The sequence below is a fragment of the Acomys russatus genome, chromosome 17 (assembly GCF_903995435.1).
Source record: "Acomys russatus chromosome 17, mAcoRus1.1, whole genome shotgun sequence".
Lineage (NCBI taxonomy): Eukaryota > Metazoa > Chordata > Mammalia > Rodentia > Muridae > Acomys > Acomys russatus.
The window spans coordinates 28,029,196-28,047,736 of NC_067153.1; the positions used below are offsets into that span (position 1 = coordinate 28,029,196).

The window sequence follows — 18,541 nt, forward strand, 5'->3', positions numbered from 1 at the left end:
CAGAGGCTCACTAGACACTGAATAAGAGGCAGCGAGTATACCATGAGTTCAGAGGTGGCCATATTTCTGGTCTGGGGTGATCAGTACGTGGTTTACACTCAGGAAAGGACTAGCCTGAACCTTCCACTAAGAATAAGATGCATAATCCAAGAGAAAGAGGGATTTAAAAAAATAATAATAATATGTATAAAAGTGCAGAAGCAGAAACGTGCCTATTTTTGTTTTTAAGTCCACTTATATAATATCACAGTCCTCCCAGGGGTCCCGCTCAAACTAAGGCACCAGCCAAGGACAATACGGGCAGTAAACTTTAAACCCCTACCCAGATCTAGCCAATGGTCAGAACATTCTCCACAGTTGAGTGGAGAGTGGGCTATGACTTTCTCACGTACTCTGGTGCCTCACATTTGACCATATCCCCTGGAGGGGGAGACCTGGTGGCACTCAAAGGAAGGATAGCAGGTTACCAAGAAGAGACTTGATACCCTATGAGCATATACAGGGGGAGGAAATCCCCCTCAGGAACAGTCATAGGAGAGGGGAATAAGGGGAAAATGGGAGGGAGGGAAGAATGGGAGGATACAAGGGATGGGATAACCATTGAGATGTAACAAGAATAAATTAATAAAAATAATAATAATATCGCAGTCCTTACAGGGAAGCCTCAGAGAACATCGCAGAAAAGCCTGAGAATTGAGGCAACTTTTGCAAGACAGCCTCCTCTAGACATGACAAGTACGTTGCACCCATGAACTCTCAGCAGTATGGTTGCCTGCACAAGACCACACCAGCCAATGTACTGATAAAGATGAGGGAAAAGTTGGCAAGGCCCTAAACAAACAGTTACCGGAAGTAAATGGCTGCTGAGGAAGAAAAAATGCATTTTTTTCCACTGACAAACCCCATTAACAGGTGACCGAAGCCTAGCTTGTCAGACCCACACATAGGTCCATGTGGGCAACAGGAACTGGACCCAGTACATTGCATATATCTGTGTATCTGTGTACAGACATAAGTGTAATTGTACAAGAGATCAAGAATTTGAGAGGGCATAAAGGAGGGGCCAAGGGAGGAGAGGGGGTGTGGAAAAGACATAAACAGTGTGGTTACATATACAATTCTCAAATAATCAAACAAAAGCCTCTTAGAGGTGAGTTAGGTCTTTAGGCTCTGCTCTGTCACATAAGTAGATAATACTCTGATTAAAAAAGAAAAATAAAAAATGGTATGCTGTTTAATTTTCTCAGTCTCAGAACCTATAAGAGATTTAGTGATAAAGGTACAATTAATTTTGTTCTTTATTATAGGTTCCGTCACCACATAAGTCACACTCTGATTCACTGTCCCCTTCTCTGGGGATAGCCAGTGAGACGTGGCCACACTTACCTCGTTCTCCTGGGGTTCCTGGCACACCTGCATTTCCTGGGAAGCCTGGGGTTCCAGGGGGTCCCTGTTCTCCAGGGGTTCCAGGTGAACCTGGTCGCCCAGGCTCTCCGGGTGGGCCCTGGATGGTCCGGATAGATGAGGAGTGGCTGGGGATCTGGTTGAGGATGGCTGTGTACCTGGCCATATGACCTGAGCAACAACAAAGAAATGAACCGTCACACAATTAAAGGGAAAGCTATGGTGCCGTCCTTCAAACCTCTAAACAACTCGGTCAAGATGTCCACCGAGGAAAGGGCACGCCCTTTGGAGACAGGCTTGTTCGCAACTTAGAAGTTTTGCATTCCATCCTGAATGATGTTTAACGGCTGGGCTGCCTTCAAGTCACATCTCATGAGTTTGGAATTCCACAGCTCACGTCAGCGTTGCAATAAACATCACCGAACAGAAGTCATAAATTTTACACTCGCTCCAACATTTATCTGACCTCTGAACCCTCACCCGGCCACCTTTCTCTCCAGCTATTTCCCTCCGCATTACTTACTTGTCTTTGTTCCAACCCACAAAGCCTGCTCCACCCTCTTGTTCTCAAATCCCCAGACAAGACCTCTGTCTCCACTTGACTCTGGTTTCCAAGACAGTTTTTCAAGAACCTTCGCCTATGTTCCAGCTGCGGGCTGCCCCTGTCATGGGCTCTTGTAACCCCTTAGCTCAGTTACGTTTGGAAGAATGCATTTTCACAATTACAAGCAATGCCCTAATGCCGTAAAGGCTCATTTCCCATTGTCTTTGAAGGCGACAATCCCCACGAAGGTGACTATTAGTCATCTCCTTTTTACTCATGAGTGGTTCATTTATTACGATGTTGCTGTATAGGGGCGCCCACTCCTTCTGTGCCTTTGTTTCTGAGACAAGGAGGTCTCGTGTATCTCATGCTGGTCATCAGTCTCTAGGTAGCTAAGGATGGCCCTGAGTTTCTCATTTTCCTATCATCACACCTAACGTGCTAGGATGGCAGGATCACAAAAGTCTGGTCTGCGTGGTGCTGGGAATCGAGAACCTAGGACCTCACATGTGTAAGGCCAGCATTCCACCCACTGAGCTGCGTCCTCGTATTTTAGAAAGTACACAGAAATACACCCAGTACCTTCCTTTCTTAAACACGGATCTATGGCTGTGCTCTGGGACGCTCTCCTGATTCAATCAGCAGGCATGTCCGCCGCCGTTGGGGCAGGTAAGGCATCTGTGTTCTCCACTTCCTTCTTTGACGGGGACCTGGCATTCATCACTTCCACAGCTGTTGTCACCCTGCCTGCTCTCCATTCCCTGTGCAACTCTTACCATAATTCGTCAATGAAGAACTAAAACCCAGCCGACTGCGCTTGTGTGGAAGCGTGTGTAAACCCATAAGCCGCACTCAGGGGTGAGCGCCTGAGCAGCGCAGGGGAAAGCAGAGCTGTGCTTAAGGAGACAAGTGAGGTGTAGCAGATGGCGCCATTTCCTCCCATGACAGTGGCGCTGAAAGGCAGGCCCTCACAATGACACCAATTCCTTTCACTCTGCTCTCACGTCCGACTCCTCCACTCCTTGAAGTCATTCATCAGAATCTGAGAATTTCTAAGGGAGAAAGCCCCTGTTTTGGAGCTCTCATTTTTTAGAGCGCGTTTTAAATAGTTACGTGTTATCCAAGGTTTCCCTTCTATAGTGCAAGAAAGCAGCGAAGAGTGTGACTCATTCTTCCTGCTGTGTGCAGGGAGTCGAATGAAGATCCAGCCCAGTGCAATGTCACACAGGCTTGCTCCTCTACTCATTTGCATTGTCCCTTTGAGATCAGAAATCCATGAAATAACGCAGAGCTTACATGAGCTTTGGGTGCATCCTGCTCTAAAAGTGATTAAAGTCCCATTTCCCTTGTACAATGTATTATTTTAAAGATCTCATATTGTCACTAACCATAACTGTTTTTGTTTAATTGGTAAATCTTCTCTGGGACCCACACTGCTGTGGGCACTGTACAAGTGGATAGAGATAAGGCACACAGAGGAAGACAACTGTGCTTGCCGGGCGTAGCTTTGCCCTCCTCCTGCACTGACATTTTTGCCAGAGTGAAAACCAACATCTCTCCATTCACATCTCCCCAGGGCAAGGTCTGGGTTTATCCCAAAGGAACAGGTGGGACTTTGGATCTTGCCAACTGACCTTCTTGGCAGTTGCTGGCTCTACTGGTCTGACTCCCAAACGTCTCTGGATTAAAGTAAATACAGCCCTGAGGCAGATAAGGAAAGTACTCTGAAAAATGGCCTCTCGGGAGGAGGAGGTTTGCTCAGAGTGGGAAGGGGTGGACATTAGCGCTTGGCTAGCATGGGTCTAAAAGGAATTTTTGTTTTGACTTGGCCTCAAGTCATCTGGAACTAAACATATTCATGGCAAAGAGAAGGGTCCACCCCAGTAACCTTGTGGTTAGATTTTTGAGACAAAGTAGGCATATGTACAAAATGGGTGACTACAGGAATCGGTTGTTGAAGTAAATGCTGTTGAAATATTCAGGTATGAAAATAAAGAAATTGAATAAATGCTTGTAGCAAGTGTCTTCTGGTATGATTTTGGGAATGGTGCCCAACTGTCATACCGGATGTCACATCAGCCCTATGGGTATGTGTATATTTTGGCATACAGCCTAAGGAATCAAAGGAAGGGCCTTGGGCTAACCAACAGTAACAGATATAAAAACTGCATAAAGAAGGGAAAGAGATTAAAATCCATGAGCCAGTAGAAACAAACACCACAGATATCTTGATTGTGGCACAGTCCACAAGTCTTCAAGTGCTTAACAGTTGCAAAAGTACCCATCCATTTGATGGGAGAAGGAAGAATGGAAGATTAAGTATTCATGTGCAAATCAATGGTTCTCTTACTGAGGACTCAGGAGTCTGGCTCCTGTGCCATCATTATAAAGCTCTGGAGCAATCTATTAGGCTGGCAGGTGGCTCTGAGGGGGCTTGGAAGACTACGTGTATGCAGCAATCCAGACCTTTAGAGGGGTCTTCCTTGGTTTCTCTAGTCCCAGGATGGGAAGCTTCCTTTAGACAGGAATGAGACACGACCTGGGTGGCCACTTACTCTGGATGAGCTGCTCGCATACTTGACGCGCCACTGCCCTCACCATGGCTTGAGACTGCAGGTCTCCCTGGATGGGAAGAAAGTACATTCCTCAAGCATGGCTATATGCACAGCCATACAGCTGGGACATAGCTGACCTATCCATTGTTCCCACCAAGACTCCAGGCTCCTAGCAACAGGGAAGGCAAACTGCTATGGTTAATGCAGAAGACGCAATTTGTACCCAGGGTTCAAGTTTCCTAAAAGCCTTTGCTTATTAGACTCATGAGCTCAAATAAATATTTTCGGTCCCAGATTCTAAAACATATCAAACATATGCCTTCTCTAGGGGTGGCTCATGTAATACTAATAACTCCTAAGGAAGCCAGAAAGCCCATGTTACAATTAATCAGCTTTAAACACACAGCCTAAACATTCACAGAAATAGCCTGTGGAACCTGAGAACAGTGCTGTTTCTACCACATCCAAGAACACAACCACATTAGAAGCCTCACAACGTCTACAGAGAGACAGTGGGCGCCACAATTGAAGTCATTCACATTTCAGAGTGTGTGCTTTGGTTCCATTCAACCATTGTCTTGCTTCGTGCCAACACTATGCCATCAGGAAAGCGGGAGTCCTGTGCCGTTGGCTAGCACTGGAAGAGAGCCACCCACGACTACCCACATCCATTATGATGGCCTCCTACATCTATGATGCTGTCTCCATCTCAGCTCCATCTTTGTGAATTAGGTCGGTCCGATTCTCCCCGTGTCATCCTTCAGGAATGGAGCCCAAGTCCAAGGAGCCAGATGACAGCAAGAACACAATTGAAGTTCTCTCCTGGCCTCCTACCCACCCAGATGTGTCTCCTGGGAAATGCGCTTGTAAATGAAAAGACTAGTGGGACAGTGGTGAATACCACAGTCAGCAGTGACCCTTCTTCATTAGGTTCAGGCCAGGGCTATTGTGCAACCACCTACAAGCAGGTGCACACTCAGTTGACTTACTCGTTCACCTCGCTCTCCCTTTGGTCCAGGGACACCCTGTAAAAGTGAAGAATAAATCTCAAGTTACTTAGGATGCTATGCTGACCAATAAGTCATAAGAGCGTGCCCTTTCATCGCCGACAAAGGCTTTTCTTCCAGCCTTGGGTGAAAGCAGTTAGGCAACAGGAACAAGACAGGTAGCAACCTGTAGTCCCTGAGCACAACAGCTTATTTATGCATGTTCTTCCTCTGGCTCTTTGAGGCTGAGATGTGGCAGTTTGCAGCTATGGAAGTGGAATGGTGCAGCTGTGCCTCAGAGTAACTTGTGTTTCCAACAATGATATCCTTTGCAGTTTCCTACACCAAACACCACACAGCGTGCTGAACACTATAGACTGCTTCAGAATGATTCCACAAGCCCCTTCTTAAAAAGCTTTTTCCAATACTTTATAAAAGCATATCTATAAGAAAGGCAAAGAATTCCTCTCAATCTAGCAGTTAAAAATGAGAGGAGACATCTATAAACCCCTCCCCATCCGGGCCTCGTTCTGCTTCCTCTGCAGTGATGCTGTGCACCTCCCGAGTCTCTACCACATTGAGGCTCATGTGTGCATGCATTCTCAGCTGAATTCTTATTTAAAACCATGACTTTGCTACAGTTGACAGTGAGAAACTTTACTATTACTGTAAAATATTTACTAAAAAAAATTACAATGTTTTCAGTGTTTTTGCAATAAAATTATGCTTCTAATGGGAAACAGGTGTCCTCAGAAGGCAATCATATTTCTGTGTCAACTCACAGGCAATATGGATGTGACATTTCCGTAACCACTCCTAGGAGTGTGACTAGAACCCATGGATGGGACATGCCATATTGTCAGATTTTTTTTTCTGTTCTTATTTCAATCTCAACAGGACCCAAAGCAAACTCAATGTGGAGTCCAAACTCAGCTTTGCTAAGTTACTCAAGTCCAAAATTCTTGGTTCACTTCATAGGGCCAAGGGAAATAGCATGCCACAACTTGGAGTATTTGCAGACATTGGAGGTGGAAAGGCTTCTTTCCCGGTTTATGTCAAGCTACACACACACAATCATAGGTGGAGTGGGCAGGTGAAGAGGTCACTGTTGAGTGACCTCACTGATTAGGTGGAATCAGCCCACCAATTCTCTTGTCTCTTTTCCATCTGTGCCCTTCCTATTGTATTCAACACACACACACACACACACACACACACACACTACAATACACACACACACAAGCTTGCACATGCACACACTATACACTACACACACACTACAATACACACACTATGCACTACACACACACACTACAATGCACACATAAGCTTGCACGTGCACACACTATACACCACACACACACATACACACACACACACAAGCATGAGCATGCACATAAGCCATCCCTTTTAAAACATACATTTCTTCTCCTATTGATACCTCCTGTATTGAACACTTCATACCAGAGCCCTTGCAATATTCAGACCTCCCTTTCAGTCTACCATGCATGTCATCACTGGTCTCTTCCTTCCCAGAAGCCAGCAGCATACATCTGGGGCAATCCTGTGACTTGACTAATGGTAGCTATTCTTTCTTTCTAAATTACTTAATGATGCTCAAACATGTGACAAAATCCAAGTAGATAGATAGATACATAGATAGATAGTTTATAGTTTGCTCCCAAGCTCCCTATCTTTTGCTTCTGAAAATTGCACCTTCTCCTTCTCACAGGCCTGGTCTATTACGGATACACACAACTGATACACGAGAAAAGTATTAAGTGTCATCAACAGGGATGTTTTAATCTAGTGCTTAGTTTGAGAATCAACTTTACAGCATCAAATCTTTATCATTATATATGTTTAATGAGTTAATTCATGGATTTCATGGTGAGAGGCTTCTAAAAACTACCATGTACTTCATCTTCTCAAATCACTGAGACTGACTATGAAAATCCTTGCATAAATTGTCATTCAAGCTGGGCATGGTGGCTCATGCCTTTAATCCTAGCACTCAGGAGGAAGAGGCAGGTGGATCACTGTGAGTTTGAGGCCAGCCTGGTCTAAAAAGCAAGTCCAGGACAGCCAAGGCTACACAGAGAAACCCTGTCTCGAAAAAAAAATTGTCATTCAAACATTTGCCTATGCCAATATTAAATTGAAATCTGGGACTGCCCCCTTATTTCTCTGACCTTGCATTTCCTTTTATTTTGCCAAAAATGATAAAACATTAATTATATTTCTTCAACAAGAACTGTGAATTTGTCCTTTACTTTGTCATTGGATAATTTTCCAAGATTGCAAAGTAGATCCGTATTCAGCTAAGTGCAAGAGAACCTTACTTTAAAATATGCATGCTTTCATGTATATCGTCACAGATTCTTAATGTGGGATATACAGTGCTCGCTTAAAAATTCTCTCAATGTTGGGTATATTTGAAAAGATGTGGGCTGGATAGATGACTCAGCAGCTGAGTGCGCACACTGCTCTTCCATAGGATCAGGCTCCCACAGGCTGAATCAGCTTTAAATCCAGCCCAGGAATCTGAAGCCCTCTTCTGGCCTCTGCAGGCACTTCACTCATGTGCACAGACCCACGGACATATACACATAATTAAACATAAAACCTTAAGATATCTTTTTAGCTAATAAGAAAACAGGGTAGTTGGGCACACAGTCTCACCCTGTAGCCAAGGAGCGATTGGCAACTGATAGCTTCTGAGAGAGAAAGAGTCTGTTTTAAGAGGGTTGCCTCTGGGAAGTTGGCTGCACTCCATGAAAGGCCCCACATCCAACAGTACACAGCAGTACAAATTGATGGAATTATTTTAAAAAATAAAGAGGCACAAAGTTGAGTGGGTAAGAAAATGAGGAGGGATGTGGCAAGAGCTGGAGAGGGGCGTGAATATGATCAAAACATACAAAATTGTCAAAGAACTAATAAATAAAAGTGCTTAAGAAGAACAAATATTTGATGGGCAATGTAAGATTTTTGGGTCCTCAGTCCATGTTTAGTCTCTGAGTTTCTTTGTCAAGCAGGGCCATGCAGTGAAGGGCTCTCTAGAGTAGAAGGCTCACAGCTAAAATATCATGACATTCGAGATGGTCTGGAAATATGTGGACAAAGAGCTTGTAAGAGAACTCCAACTTCTAGAAAGAAAGCAGCTCCCATTTGGCATGTGAGCTCCACAAGGCTGGGTCTGTGTCCAGCTAAGAGATTGCTGTATCCCTGGCTCCAGAGACTGCCTGTGACAGGACAGGAACTCAAATATATGTGTTAACTGAATGGATGGATGGATGGATGGATGGGTGGATGGATGGATGGATGGACAGATGGATGGTCAAGTTTCATTTCAAATCTGCATTGCTAGCTATTCTGTACTTTGCTTCAACTACCTGGATTGAAAAGAAACAGAAGAAAAACATTTCAAACACAGGGCAGTACATTGCTAGAGGGTGAGAAAAAGTGTTGATTCTATTTAAAAACACCCAACTTCCACAAGAAAAGCTTGCTTGCAAAAATAAGATGTATGCAACTCCCCCTTCCTTTCTCTCTCTTCCTCCATCCCTGTCTCCTTCCCCTCTCTCTGTGAGTACAAGCCTAAATTAATTTTGTAAATAGATACCCAAGCCATGCTCTCTTCCCTTGCAGCCTGTCAGCTCTGATTTAAAGGTGACAAAACCCCAGAGAAGGCAGTGTCCACTGACAGGTCCTATTGGAGACAAGAGCTACTTATGACACCACTGTGTGATGAAGAAACAGCCTTGGGGGCATTAGACACAAACCAAAGGCCAGCAGTCAAAAATAAATAACTGACATTGTAATATATTCAGACATTATGTTTTAATAATGAATATTTAGGTTGCCTTTGCCAGCTGCTGTTCTGGGAGTTTCTTATGCATTCACTCAGTTAGCCCTTCCAATTGCCTTGTAGGGTAGTTATTTTATCCCTGTAATTCTCTTGTGAGGTTAATTCATGCAGTCCTTGTAACAAATGCACAAGACATTCCTAGTTTGCAGATTAGGAAAACCACTCATGAAGAGCATAAGTCATTTGCCCAAGATCACACAATAAGGGACGTGGAAGAGGTGGAACGCAAGGGTAAATTGGTGTGCTTCCAGGCTAGGTCCTCTCTGTTGCTTGCCCAGAAGAGCACACTGTTCATAACAGCCATGACCCAGAGTCCTCAGTTCCACTAAAGAAAACATTTTCCTAATGCATAAAAACAAGCAGGCACAGTACACGCACACACACCTAATTCTTGTAATTCAGAATGAAATCCTAACTTGAACCATTTAAAGTAATCGATTTTGAGCAGGCATGGTGACTCATAGCTATAGTACTGAGGCAGGAGTATTGCCCTGATTTCAAGCCCAACCTGAGCTACACAGTGAGATCTTGTGTTAAAACACAAACAAAACCGAAACAACAGCAGCAGCAGCAACAACAACAATTTAAAAAAAAACTCTTAAGTCTTGAACACTTTAATTTCAACACCAGTGTGTCTTCCCATGTTACTTTTGATGTCACTGGTCATATTAGCATGTTTGAAAATATCCTATATTTAAAGAAAAAATCAGAGACAAAATTTGGTTTGGTGAGGAAATAGGTAGCATTAGCTACTGGCACTTTCTGGTACAAAAAGATAAATGTGTTTAATTACTTCTGAAATTCCCCAAACTCTGTCTCATGACGTTTGACGCAGACCCAGTGAAAGATCTCCTTAGTGCAATAGTACATACAGTGAGTAATTACCTGTGACTCCAACTTCACCGATGTCTTCCCTTTGATTTGTTTTTTGCAAAGTAAAACAAACAAACAAACAAAATTTCCTGAGCACATGAAGTCCCATAACTCCACCAAAGTATACTTTGAGGGAACACATGTAGGTCCTGCAGATGGAGGCAGGAAAAAGTGGCGTATTTTCCCTTTCATTTCAGAAACACTTGAAATGTAAAGAAATACAGTAGCTACATTCATAGAGTCACAGAAGTTTGGGCCCGAAAGGGGGAGAATGGTCTCATAGTCCAAGTCCCACATGTTGAAGACCTTCAGCATCCTGACCCTGACACAGTAAGAGTAGCCCAGGCTCTCTGAACAGACGCCCTCTCCTCTCTTTTCCTCTTTCCCTATCCTGTTCCCACTTCTCCTTTTCTCTTCCCCTCTCTTTCTTCCTCTTCTTCTTCTTCTCACAAATATATAGAAAGTACTCTATATCTCTAATGATAAAGAGCTACAAGAGCACAATGAGAAATTCCCTAACTTCCAGAAGCTTCTTTTAGTCACGAGACAGACATCAGGAGTCAGGAGATGCGCCAACTGCTGAGAATTTGCATAAGGCAGAGGCCAGATGATTTGGTTCAGTTATGTGGCCCCTATAGATAGGACAGTTCAGCAGGAGCCTCATCTAGATGCAAGCTATTTGGACATTTTATACAGAGTTCTTTCAACAATGTGCTTACCTACTGACACATGTGGCTTCTGTCATCAGAGGCTCCTTCAAAAGTCTCATCGTGCATGCAGTCCGTGGCTTGAAGGCACTATATTTGAGCTAATACCTAGGGAGGCATTCAAAAGCTTGGCAGCAGCCATTCTTGTCTGCCCCGAGGAGCTGGCATGGAAGGTAGAGTGCAGGCGAGTAAGCACTGCTGGCACCTACTGTAGGAAAGACACTGCTGTTTTTTGTGGCACATCCTGTCTTTCTTGGTCCCTTGCCCTGATTTTCCTAGACAGATATCTATGGGAAATCAATCAAGGCCTTAACAGCACAACACGGAGCCTGCTTCAATAATCATACCCCTTGGCAGCCAGCAGGCATGTGGGAGCTGGCAGTCTGGATGCAGGGGAAATCCTGAACTCTAGAGCAGAGAACACTGTAGCCGAGGATGGGAAATACAGGAGCCGACTGTGGCATCCCTACCCATAGAAGTGTCTGTGCCATGAGGCCTCTCTTATGGCCACCAGATGTCTTCCTTTGCTGACGGATGATTAAGTTAACACGAGGTGATTTATTTGTGGGGAATGTATTTATATTTTAGTATGCCCCATGTATAGTCTAATGCAGATACACACTAGACCAGGCCGGTGAATGAAGAAGTATTACTCTCATCAATAAATTCTAGCCTTACTCTGCCTCTCTACACCCCACTTAGAGTGTCCCAAAACCTTGGTGACTGCTCCTGGTCCGTCTTGGCTCAGGACCAACCAGGGCTCATGTTTCCATAGTGTAGCTAAGATAATTTGGTCCTGGGAGATGCCAGTAAGAAAAAAGGCTCCTTCTCCTCCTGCCCAGACAGCTTTGTTTACTCTGCCTAACCTCTGTAGTATAACATCTTCCTGTTTTCTTACTGTACTCAGGATGTCACAACGTCTCTGATGCCCTAAGCGCTGCCACAGTTCAGCTGGACTGAGCATGTGCTACCTCAGAAACTTCTTGAACTCGAGGTCCTTGCTCCCTAGATCCTGAGGATGATCTGGAATTCTGGTTCTCAAAATGCAGAGTGAAACCTAATAGGAGAATGTTTCTAAGACTTTCTGGTGTAAAATAGATGAGTAGGTGAATAGATAGGGCTGACAAAAAAAAAAAAGATGAGGTGGGGAGGAGGGAAAGAGAGGGAGGGAGAGGGAAGGAGGAAGAAAGAAAGGGAGGGCGAGGGCGAGAGAAAGACAACAGAGAGAAGCAGTCTGTGTGTGCTTACTTGCAAGACCTTTGTGGAGGTGTGGGGGTGTGGGTGTGGATGTGTGGATGTGTTTCCACATACAGGATCAAATGTGGCAATGCCTTTTCCGTTAAAGAAGATATCTGACGACAAAGTCATCCAATTTTCCTCTGTGACTCAGTACTAGTGTGATTTGAAAACAAGTGAGAAAGCAGTTAGGGTAAGTACCCAGCTTCGTAAAGTGGCTACTAATGACAGTGTTTATGAGGATGGGAAAACCAGGATGTGTTTGCTAAGCCCCATCTTCACTCCTCTGGGCATGCCTCAGGTGTGTCGAGGATGTGTCACATGCACAGCAGCACAGAGGAGGACTCTACGGATTGAAAATTGTACTGAAATGCGTTCCAAGGGTAGACAGTGACAAGAGAAACTGTGAACAAAGAGAGGTGTCCCTTCTGATCTGACCTGGTGTTTCTGTTGTGCTTTTTCCCCTATCACAAGTAGAAAAGATTCCCCACCTTCCTCACACACCCAAGCCTGATCCCAGAACTTGTAAGTCTGACACTTTAAGGAGCCTAAAGGATGTTGTAAAGAGATTTTTAGTAAAGCACTTGGGAATTTTCTAGAGAGATTGTACAGGACAGTCCTTAAAAGCAAAAATCTTTCCCACCTGTGGAAGAGACATGACCACAGAAAATGGAACCAAAAGATGACACCTTCGTGGACTTGAAGATGGAAGGGGCCAAAAGCCAAGGCAGGTAGCCAAGAGAAGCTAGAAAAGTCGAGAAACTAGATTCTTCCCAAGAGTGCCCAGAAAGGAAATTCCAGCATCTTGCTCTTAACCAGTGAGGTCAGCAGCCAGCTTCCATCTTACTGAAGTGTAGGAGGGTGGCATTGTACTGCTCTAAGCCACTGAGATGGTGGTAACTTGTCAAGTAGCAAATAGAACTCTAATTTGTACCCGCCTCTGAGCACTTGCATCTCCCTACCTCTCCCTACCTCCTTCCCTCCCTCCCTCTCCCCCTCCCCTGTCTATCTCTCTCTCACACACACAGAGACACACACACACTTATTCAGTCACACACAGATGCATGCATCACACACACACACACACACACACACACACACACACACACACACACACACATCACATCACATACCCTCAGCAGGTTTGCAGTAGGACAGGCTTTTCGATGGAACTGTTGCTTTTGTTTACTGCTAACTCAGTTCAAGAAAGATGCTGTCAACATGCTGCTATTTAACCTGACAGTGAGCATCTTGGCTCCTTGCCCTCTCCCACTGGTTGCATTTAAATGCAGTGAAGAGACTAGGAATATAAGAGGGAAATGGGCCCTACTCCTACTCGGTGCACTTTCATTTACACTATCTGCTTATGTGTGCTTGTGCTTTTTGTTTGTTTTGTTTTCAAGACAGGGTTTCTCTATGTAGCCTTGGCTGTCCTGGACTCACTTTGTAGACCAGGCTGGCCTCGAACTCACAGCTATCCACCTGCCCCTGCCTCCCAAGTGCTGGGATTAAAGGCATGCTTCACCACACCCAGTGTGTGCTTGTGCTTTTAATGTAATCTGTGAATGAATGGAAGGTATAAAAATATATTCCCATTTTCAATAAAACTTTCAGTTCCTACAGTTTCATATTTTACCCTCTTGGTAGTCAAGTAACTTTTATTCTTCATAGGATTGGTCAGGTTCAGTTTTATCAATTCCAAGTTTTAATTATGGCTAATAACTAAATTATATAAAAATAAAATTATATAATTCTTTGAGAGAGAGTTGCTCTAGTCGTGGCTATCCTGGATCTTGCTATATAAACAAGGCTGACACAGACTCACAGAGATCTGCCACCATGCCTGGCAGCTAAATAAACATTTCTGATCTACGGAAATGCAGATAAATCCAAACATATAAGTAAGCGATGGTAGGACACATATGCTGACCAGCTACCACTCAGTACTTACAGGTGGCCCCAGGGCTCCTTGTGGTCCCATGCTGCCCATGATCCCTGGGACACCAGGGGCTCCAGGAATGCCCTAAAATAGAAGCAAGAAATGAGACAAAGGTGAAGACTGATAGATACGATGGGTCGCAGAACAGCTTTCAAGCAGGGATAATGGGGCATGCCCCAATAGCTTCCCTCCTCATCACCAACAGTTCAGGAGTCATCACTCATTATCACGGTCATCCCAATGACTGTGCTGGTGTGGTCTCACTGGGTTAAGGCAGCTTTTAATTGCCTTAATGGGAAGGATTGGTCAGGTATAGTTCTATCAATTCCAAGTCTTACTTATAAGTAATAACAACTAAATGAATGCAGCCAATTTTATAGAAAACTGGCTCAATGAGTCATCAAGCCATCTGGATTTGTCATTTTTAAAGGACATTATGGGTCTGTACCAACAAAAAAAAAAATGTTACAAAATTTAGAAAAAAAAAAAAAAAGCCACCGAGAAGGCAGCAGAAGAAAATTTCTACCCAGAAATAAATGCTGTAAAGAAAAATGCATCCTGGAAGTTTCTAGAAATACTTACAATTGGTCCAGGTGGTCCTGGAGGCCCAGAGGAACCATCCTTTCCAGGAAATCCCTGAGGGGAAAAAAATGGCATGTCACCAAAGTGGCTGCTATATGGCATTAAGGAGAGGGCCATCAGATTCCTTTCACCATCTAAGGCACACACTCTGTCACCTGCTCTGGACTACCGAGGATGCACCGCTGTTAAAGTCTTGTGGGACTTGGTTCTTGGCAAGCACTCTGTGTCTGTTGGCTCCAGTCACTGGCCCAAGTACAAGGACCATAGGTGTGAGAAATGTCACTTACAAACTTAAATAACAACGTATTTTCAGAAAATGTATCAAACAAAATGAATACATAAGTTCTATTCTTTTTTTTTTTTTTTCATCAATGCCTAGCGCAAACAAATGGATTAGTGTCTTTCAGGACCCACAGGTCTTGGGGTCCCTACGGAGAGTCTATATATAAGGGGAGTGCAATTATCTTGTCTCCTCAGCTTCTCAGAGCAGCAGACTGGAGGAGAAGGTGGGCAGGGTGGCCTGCTGTGAGGACAGTTTTGATCTGGGAAAGCTCTGTTGAGTGTCTGCTGTGGTGGCCTCATCACTGGCTGCATACTTGCTTCCTATTCCATCTCAGAAGGGTGAAAAAAACCCACTAAGACAGTCCCCCCAAAATAAATGACATCCATCAGGAAAACCTCTCTCTGAGACATTAGATGGGTGTATATATATACTATTTTAATGGGTGTAAACAATCCTTAGAAGCTGGGGTGGCTTGCTCTTATCATTATGAATGCTGGCTCTTCTGATGCAGGTAAGAGGAGAGGCAATCTTCAATTTAAACTTTATAAGTTCATAAAAGTTTTCAAAAAATGTCACCTCCTGCCACGGGGACAAATAAAAGTTTCACCATGAGGATTTTGCTATTGGAACCCTCGGTCCCATCCCAATCTGCCTTGACTAGCGTCCTGGCTGCATCTCTGCACTCCCTTGCTGTCAATGCCCAGTAGGCTGTTGTACTGTAGTAGGCTGTCTTTCCCCTCGCCTAGCTCACAAAATCTGTCTTATCAACACAAGAACACTACATCCGCACCGCCTCTCCTGCCGCAAAGTACCAAATAATGCTGTGGTGGAATGAACGTGTTTGGGGAGGGAGTCCAGAAGGCACAGGGTGCGTGTACAGGAGAACCACGGGTCAGCCAGGCCCATTCATCATGCGCTCGCCCTCACAAGGCCAATGAGTCTGAGCACAGGAGGCAGCCAGGGAGGTTGAAGCTCACCCATATTCCCTCTTTCCCTTGTCTGCCCGGAATATTGCTTGGCTTCACTTTGCAGCCTCCTCGCAACCCGGTTGGAGCCTCGTGCCTGAGTCATGGCCAGGAAAGGGGGCCAGTCCCACCCTTGGCTCAGAAACATTTCCTCAGGGTGATCCTCCACTTTCTAGTCCTCTCCTGCAGCAACCTTAGAGGCCAAGTCCTGAAGAGTGCTCCCAGACAGACAGGCTGCAAAATGATTTTCTGAGGCAGAGACTCCTGCTCCTTCGCCCAGCCTTGCTGGTTGCTCAGCGTTGTGGACAAGAAATAGCCGTCATTTGACTTTATTTTACTGTGCTTCACCACACTAAGCCACTTACATGTTAGGGTCATTGAGGCCATTATCTGAGGCTGATGCATATGGTATTGCTGTTGTCATTTTATATAATATTTCTGCTTTTTCACTTTAGTCAAAAATCATTGGAGTTAGAAGTGGGTGTGATGGCATGTATCTATAATCTCAGTATTCAGAGGACACAGGCTGGGACATTATGAGTTTGAGGATAGCCTGGGCTACATGGTGAGGCTTTGTCTTAGGGAAAAAAAAAAGTGTGAGAAAGCTCTCAGGATAAGCCCTGACACAGACACACACTCTCTTTCACTCGCTCCCTTGTTTTCACTCTCCTCCCTTGGATCTGTTCATTAAACTACAAAAACTCATTCTGATGTAAGCATAACAAATAAACTTAATTTTAGTAGCATGTGATGTTTCATGCCTGTCTGAGGACACAGGAGGCTGAGGCAGGAGGATTGTGTGAGAATTTGAGACCAGTCTTGGATGCACGGTAAAGTAAAAACAAAACAAACAAACAAACAAAATCCCAGTGAGGTCTTGTCATGAGTGAATTATCTTAAGTGGATTTTAGATGCAGTATTTCCTGGAAAAATAACATATAGAAACCAGATTATGTGAGAGACAATCAGGGTCTTGCAGATCAACAGCCTCATTATATAACTGAGAAAAATTGGAGGTAAGAAAAGACAGAAAATATTGACATAAAAAGTTTTAAAACTATTAAATTTGTTTAATTCTTATTTATGTGGATATGAGTGTGTGTGTGTGTGTGTGTGTGTGTGTGTGTGTGTGTGTGTGTGTGCTACTTGTGGAGGGGGTGGGTGCCCTCGGAGGCCAGAGGAGCACATCAGACCTCCCAGAGCTGGAGTGGCGGCATGGGTGGGGGAAAGGCTTATGAAGTTCCACTCTGAGCTGAGATAGCTGCCTGAGTAGGGAGAGGAAGTGTCATCAGGGATATGACCCCTAAGAGGCTCCCATGCTCTAGCTGATGGTCCCGTACCCATCACAAAAGGCAGGACTAAGCACACCCAGTGAGTCTAAGAACAAAACAACACAGCAACAACAATAATGTGCTGGTTTGAATAGGAACCGGCCCCCATAGATTCTTGTATTTGAATGCCCTATTAAGAGGTGTGGCCCTGTTGCAGGAAGTGTGTCACTGTGGAGGAAGGCTTAGAGGTCCCCTATGCTCAAGCTAAGCCCAATGTGGCACACATCTCCTTCTGCTGCCTGTGGATGAAGATGTGCAACTCTCAGCTCCTTCTCCCACACCATGTCTGCCTTCATGCTGCCATGTCTCCGACCATGATGATAATAGACTAAACCTCTAAAACTGTAAACCAGCCCCAGTTAAATGTAAGAATTGCCGTGGTCATGGTGTCTCTTCGCAGCAACAAAACCCAAACTGAGACCAACAGAAACAAAACAAAAACAGAAAAGAGAGTAAGTACGCAAAAGTAGAAGAGAAAAACTGTGGAGGATACAGAGGAATTGGAGGGATACGGGGAAGAAATTTGATCAAAACACATCGTATGAATGTACGAAATTCTCAATAAAAAGTAAAATGTTAAAGAAAATGTGAAAATATATTCTTTTTTTCTTAGATGAAGTTTTCATATGATAAAAGTGGGCTCTGGGCACATATGAAAGCAGTTTTAAAAAGGACTCCGCTTGGTTCCTGCCTTCATTGTTGCCTAGCACCAGACAAGAAGGAGAAAAGAGAGCCCTGGGTCAGAACAGTGGTAAGAGCCTCCCCTGGCTCAAATCTCGCAACCAAAAGGGAAAATATTCTTAATTCAACAAAGATGGGCTTATTCAAAAGGAGAGCTGAGCCATGGCATATTTTCTAGGAGGAAAACAACATAAAACTGCATTGTTCCCACAGAAGATTGGCAGGAAATAATGCATTTACACCCTGCTCCCTACCACAGCGGGAGGACTGTGAGAAAGCAATAGTCTGTGTTCCGTTCTCTGCTGACCCTGGAAAGACACTATTGTGGGCAAGTTTGCGTCCTCCTGATTTATAGCTAGAACGTGTTGCGTCTGGGAGGGAACACAGTGAAATGTGGTTCCTACTCGGGAGCTTAAGTGGGTGTGCAGTTAGTGAGAAGGATGCTGGCTAGCTCCGCGTTCTGTGCCTACACGTTCAACACGTTCAGGTGCCGACATCCCTGCTTCCACATTTAGGGGAGAAGGTATATGCCATTTAGTGCTACGCTCTGAATAGCTTTCTAGTGCCCAGAAGAGCCACTGACC

General features: G+C 44.5%; 1 protein-coding gene across 17 annotated transcripts in view; it reads right to left on the reverse strand.

Moving 5' to 3' along the window:
* The window catches only part of Col14a1 (collagen type XIV alpha 1 chain), a 243,533-nt gene that overhangs the window by 15,724 nt on the left and 209,268 nt on the right, over positions 1–18,541 (reverse strand). For 14 of the 17 annotated variants that reach the window (XM_051159656.1, XM_051159661.1, XM_051159666.1 and 11 more), the window contains exons 41-42: positions 14,698–14,751; positions 14,085–14,199 (exon numbers count right to left, since the gene is read on the reverse strand). In XM_051159656.1, the coding sequence (XP_051015613.1) occupies positions 14,110–14,199; positions 14,698–14,751 (144 nt within the window). In that variant the 3' untranslated portion in view covers positions 14,085–14,109. Of the gene's footprint in view, positions 1–1,386; positions 1,576–4,503; positions 4,571–5,492; positions 5,529–14,083; positions 14,200–14,697; positions 14,752–18,541 lie in introns of those variants that run through there. The other 3 variants (XM_051159671.1, XM_051159655.1, XM_051159672.1) reach the window with 2 other exon arrangements.